This window comes from Bison bison, unplaced genomic scaffold (genome assembly GCF_000754665.1).
Source record: "Bison bison bison isolate TAMUID 2011002044 unplaced genomic scaffold, Bison_UMD1.0 scf7180017864518, whole genome shotgun sequence".
Taxonomy (NCBI): domain Eukaryota; kingdom Metazoa; phylum Chordata; class Mammalia; order Artiodactyla; family Bovidae; genus Bison; species Bison bison.
This window is the reverse complement of record NW_011495071.1, coordinates 13,260,965-13,266,964: the sequence shown is the minus strand read 5'-3', so window position 1 is coordinate 13,266,964 and position 6,000 is coordinate 13,260,965. Positions and strand designations below refer to the sequence as shown.

Here is a 6,000-nt window from a genome sequence, read left to right as displayed (position 1 = left end):
GATCAGCCCTGGGATTTCTTTGGAAGGAATGATGCTGAAGCTGAAAGTCCAGTACTTTGGCCACCTCATGAGAAGAGTTGACTCATTGGAAAAGACCCTGATGCTGGGAGGGATTGGGGGCAGGAGGAGAAGGGGACAACAGAGGATGAGATGGCTGGATGGCATCACTGACTCGATGGACGTGAGTCTGAGTGAACTCCAGGAGTTGGTGATAGACAGGGAGGCCTGGCGTGCTGCGATTCATGGGGTCACAAAGAGTCGGACACGACTGAGCAACTGATCTGATCTGATCTGATCTGATTGCCCACTTAATAGAACTGAGCAATATTTTAGAAATTTAAATACTTAAAACATTTCTGTAGTCCACCAATGATGAATTTACAAATAATCTTATAGACCCATTTCATAAAAGTTTTATGCAAAAATATGGAGAGTATTTACCTGGAAGATTTTCAGTGCTTTTATAAGTCCTCCTACTTCATTTTTTAAGGAAAAAATAAGAGTTGCTCTTCCCCTTTCGAAGGAATGGTCTTTGTTTTCCTTATTGTCTTCAATCATGATCAGTTTGGTGTACTTCTCTAAAAACAAAGTATGAAAATAGAAAGATCTAAAAAAGAAAGTTGTGTGATGTAGGCAATGTTTGATAACACAGATATTTGAAACTCAGACAATATTTGATAACATTAACCAAGTTTTGTTTTCCTCATCTGTAAAACATGAATGTACAGATACACTTTGCAAGGCCATAATGAGACAAAAATAAGCTAAAAGATAGCCTAGCATAGTACTCAGAATATAATAGGCATACAATACACGTTGGCAGTTTCCTTCTCTTTTTTTCTCCTAATCCAGTGCTTTCGGGGTGTGACTCAAGCCCGTGGGCTTCTTGCAGTCGTCCTGACTATTGTGGTCTGAACTGAGCACTCTTCCTCCATGAGAGCCTACCTCCTCTCCCCCTACAATTTTAGCACTTTATTATACCGGATCTTTCTTGTTTTTTTAGTTTCAGATGTACAACTTAAGTGATTCAATGTTTTCATAGATTATATTCCATCTAAAGTTATCAAAAAATACTGACTATATTTTCTGTGCTGTATAATATATATATCCTTATAGCCTATTTATTTTATAGATAGTAATTTTTACTGTTAATCTCCTATGCTATTTTGCCCCTTCCTCCTCTCCTCTCCCACTGGTAACCGCCAGTTGTTCTCTATATCTGTAAGCCTGTTTCTGTTATTTTCATTAACTTGTTTCATATTTTAGATTCCACATGTAAATGATAATATACAGGACTTGTCTTTCTCTGACTTATTTCAGTAAGCATCATACCCTCAGGGTCCATCCATATTGCTGCAAATGGCAGAATTTCATTCTTTGTATGGCTAATATTCCATTGCGTGTGTGTATATATTTATATATTGTTGTTCAGCTGCTAAATCATGTCCAACTCTCACAAGGCTCCTCTGTCCTTCACTATCTCCCAGAGTTTACTCAAATTCACGTCCATTGAATGCATGATGCCATCCAACCATCTCGTCCTCTGCTGCCCCCTTCTTTTGCATTCAATCATATATATATGCCTCTGTATCTTGGCTATTATAAATAGTGCTACTGTTAATATTGGGGTGTGTGTATCTTTTCAAAGTAGTGTTCTCATTTCTTTTGAGTGTAAGCCCAGGAGGAATTTCTGGATCACACAGTAGTTCTGTTTTTAGTTTTTTGCAGCACTTCCATACTGTTTTCCATAGTGGCTGCACCAATTTACATTCCCACCAACAGTGCAGAAGGGTTACCTTTTCTCCACATCTCACCATTTGTTAACTGTAGTCATACTGGGTCTTGAATGGCTTTCCTCAAAAGTGTCACTCATACATGGCTTCTAAAAAGACAGTAAACTCCTTCAGAACAGGGATAGGGCCTTTTATTTCTTTTGTAAATTTAAGAGCCTGGACAGCTCTGGACACAGGTGGACTAGATGGATAACTGCTAGCCCAGAGAATTTTGGTTCCAGGTAAGTATCTGCTTTCTCTCTGACTGTGGAATCCCCTAGGCCATGAGCCCTGAAGCCATTTTAGTATTGGCCTACGAGTGCCATATGATTATACAAACACATATATATTTGTGTATGTGTGTATGTGTGTGTATGTGTGTTGGGGAAGGTGAGAATAGTGTAGTAGATAGATGTAGGGTACAGTAACTTTGTACTAGTGACTCTCAATTGAGAAATACACAATTGAGAAATAAGATTTAGATTAGTAAATGAAAAGAGCATATTGAAGATTTATGGTTATTGGTTTTCTTTGGGTTATTAATTCTTCCTAAGTGCCCAGTTACACATCATTATTCTAGTGGAACTGGCATTTAACATTGACATAACCAATCTCACTGCCTTTCGCCACTTTGCATGCATTGTTCCAAGCCTGTGGAGCAGGTATCACAGGATAGCATGGGCTTAAAGCCAGAGAGACTATGTTCCAGTCCCCCGCAGTTCAAACTTCACAAACTCGTGGAAGCCTTCCCTTACCTCCGCAAGTCAACCCCTAGTGTTGATTCTCATTGCACCAGACACTTCCTATTCATAACAACAGTCACATGCGCAGCTGTAGCTCACCTGTATATATGGTTGTTCTGTTTTTACAACTAGCCTATGAGTTCCTTGGGGGGCAGGGATCATATATGCTTTTATTCACCATTGTTAGTACCTAGCACAGTCTCACGGAGAAGGCAATGGCACTCCACTCCAGTACTCTTGCCTGGAAAATCCCATGGACAAAGGAGCCTGGTGGGCTGCAGTCCATGGGGTCGCTAAGAGTCGAACACAACTGAGCGACTTCACTTTCACTTTTCACTTTCATGCACTGGAGAAGGAAATGGCAACCCACTCCAGTGTTCTTGCCTGGAGAATCCCAGGGATGGGGGAGCCTGATGGGCTGCCGTCTATGGGGTCACACAGAGTCGGACACGACTGAAGCGACTTAGCAGTAGCAGTAGCAGCACAGTCTCTGCACATAACAGGGACCGAATAGATGTCACAGAATGAATAAATAAATGAAAGACTGGTGACAGACATGGTCCCCACCTTCAGGAAACTATGAGTCTTAAATAGAAGAACAATGTGAAGGATAAGCACTGTAGCAGAGAACACAGATGGTAGTGATGGCAGTGGCTAGATTAATTTTTCCGCTATGTATTTAGAGGTGCTTCACTGAAGATGTGTTTGAATTCCTCTCCTAAAGAAAAAGAGAGGAAAGAGCCCATGAGGAGATGAAAGATGACAGGTGACAGGTGAAAGACAACAGGAAGTGACCCAGTATTTCAGAGCACTGAGGGATCATGCAGGCACGGTAAGCGGGTCAGATCCTTCAAAAGGCTCTGTGCAGTTAATGCAGAGGAGTTTGGACTTGATCTTCTATGCCCATCCAGATACCCATCTCAGGTACCCATACAATGACCAGCCTGATGAAAGGCTAAATGAGAAAAGTTAGGACAAGGTAATTTTCCATTAAGCTAAATTCTTGGCTTTGAAATGCTTTCTATAGGCTGATGCAAAATAAGGGGCTTCATGAATTTCTGTCCTTCTGACCAGAGAACTTTGTAAGTTTTCTCTTTTGGCCATAATGCCCTTTTTAAAACCCATACTGTGTAACATTTGGGGGCACCTTATAAGAAGTAACCCTATGAGCCCTATCTGGCTTGATAGAGGTTATAAAGTACCAAATAAAGCTCAGGAATTTCCAACTGTATGGTCATAAACAATAGTCTGCTACTAAATTTGCCAATGGAGTACACTTTTCTGTTTTAGAATCCAGTCTTTGATACCTTTGAAATTTAGTTTTAAAAAATATTTATCAGGCAGATACTAAGTTGAAGGACTTCTACATATAAGTTCAGAGAGTATGAAGATAAAGAATTTCCCATGCCATGATGACAAGATTCCATCCATTTTTAACAACCCAAGAGATGGGTAAGGAAACTGATACTTGTCAAATGTCTATATATATCATGCACTAATATTGTCCCATATAATTCTCATAAAAATCTTGGTGGAGAGACATAGGAATTATATTCATTTTATAAATGAGAAAACTGAAGCTTAGAGAAACTAACCTGTCCATGGTAACACAGCTAGAAATGTAAGAACACATATTGAAAACTGCCTATGAAAATGTGAATGCTAACGTATGTATCTGCTTTCACAAGAATTACCCTAAAAATGTGCAGAAACACAAAAAGTAGAGCAAAATTCCTAGCATCTAGTTGAAAGTTGATGTCTCAGATGAACTAGATATCTACCTTGGCATCTTCTCAACCACTATTTACACTGCAAAACAGTGAAGGAAATATCTAATCACTGGCCTAACATTTGTCAGTGTATGACCTTGGGCACACTACATAACTTTTCTAATACAGCAAAGTAACCAAACAGTTAATCAGAACTCACAGCATTCAAAACTTGCTTACACATTTTAAACACATAATGTGACTTGGTATTCTGGTGTTTTCCCCAGAGAAGAAACTAAGCTACTTCAGTTACCCAAAAATATAAAATTCAAAATTTAACAAATACTTATCAAATCATTGAGATTAACATCAAAACTGCTTAGATATTTCTAATTGTGTCAATTTATTCTCTGCAACTCAGACAATCTCTGTGTCAAATGCTTTAAAACCAAATGGCCAGTTAAACTTAATGATAATGTGGATTTTTTCTATGATTCAAATGATTACTAGTGGTAAAACAAATAAAATTTCAACCCAAGCACATTTACATGAATGAATTACTATAGTCAGTGTTAGGGCAGTAAAGATGAAAAAGACAAAGAAGACTATTTGCCTCAAAGGAATTCACAGATTTATTATGAGGGGGAGGAGGAGAGACAGACTTTCCAGCAAGGACAAATAGGCAGAAGAGAACAGTATACTGAGATCCGAGCTATGATATCTGAGAAGCACACCAAACCTCACCTACTTACCAACCCTGTGACCAATATCCCATGAGATTCTGAAGGTGTTGGAGATGGTTTGTGGCCCATCCCTAAGTCTCTGAGCAGAAAAGATTTATGGATGGGAAGCAAGACATCCAAAAAGGGATTTTCAGCTTCAAAGGAACTGACCATTTCTTAAAGTAAGCTTAATTATACACAGGAAATTCTGAATTGGTGGCTCTAGAACTAAAAATTCAGGGATGGTCTCAGATTTGCATTCTTAGAGATGTGAAAACCTTTGGAAACAGTTCTTACGTGTCTAACCATCACTCAAAGACCATGCACTTTTTTTTTTTCTCACAGAGTATTGGTGACTTTGTCCTATAGTATACAACTGCCAACAATAAGAGAGATATAAAATGATAAAGCAGATTTCTGTAATAAATCCAACTACAAATCCATGTAGACAAGTTATAATTTCTATGTGCATTAATTTCCTTATATGCAAAATTGGATGGAGGCTAATTAGCCCCAAGTTTGTGGCTATAAGAAGAAGCAGTATAATATATGAAACTCTTAGAACAGATGCTGACCTAAACTAGTTCAGTTCAGTGCAATCGCTCAGTCGTGTCCGACTCTTTGCGACCCCATGAATCGCAGCACGCCAGGCCTCCCTGTCCATCACCAACTCCCGGAGTTCACTCAGACTCACGTCCATTGAGTCAGTGATGCCATCCAGCCATCTCATCCTCTGTCGTCCCCTTCTCCTCCTGCCCCCAATCCCTCCCAGCATCAGGGTCTTTTCCAGTGAGTCAACTCTTCTCATGAGGTGGCCAAAGTACTGGACTTTCAGCTTTAGCATCATTCCTTCCAAAGAAATCCCAGGGCTGATCTCCTTCAGAATGGACTGGTTGGATCTCCTTGCAGTCCAAGGGACTCTCAAGAGTCTTCTCCAACACCACAGTTCAAAAGCATTAATTCTTTGGTGCTCAGCCTTCTTCACAGTCCAACTCTCACATCCATACACGACCACAGGAAAAACCATAGCCTTGACTAGACGGACCTTAGTGGG

The 6,000-nt window shown here is 39.7% G+C and overlaps 1 protein-coding gene across 2 annotated transcripts in view; it reads right to left on the bottom strand.

Annotated features, from left to right (window-relative positions):
• The window catches only part of TPH1 (tryptophan hydroxylase 1), a 31,725-nt gene that overhangs the window by 21,917 nt on the left and 3,808 nt on the right, over window positions 1-6,000 (bottom strand). The window contains exons 2-3 of one of the 2 annotated variants that reach the window (XM_010830520.1): window positions 1,815-1,882; window positions 442-578 (exon numbers count right to left, since the gene is read on the bottom strand). In XM_010830520.1, coding sequence (XP_010828822.1) covers window positions 442-558 — 117 coding nt within the window. In that variant the 5' untranslated portion in view covers window positions 559-578; window positions 1,815-1,882. The remainder of the gene's footprint in view (window positions 1-441; window positions 579-1,814; window positions 1,883-6,000) is intronic. The other variant, XM_010830519.1, reaches the window with a different exon arrangement.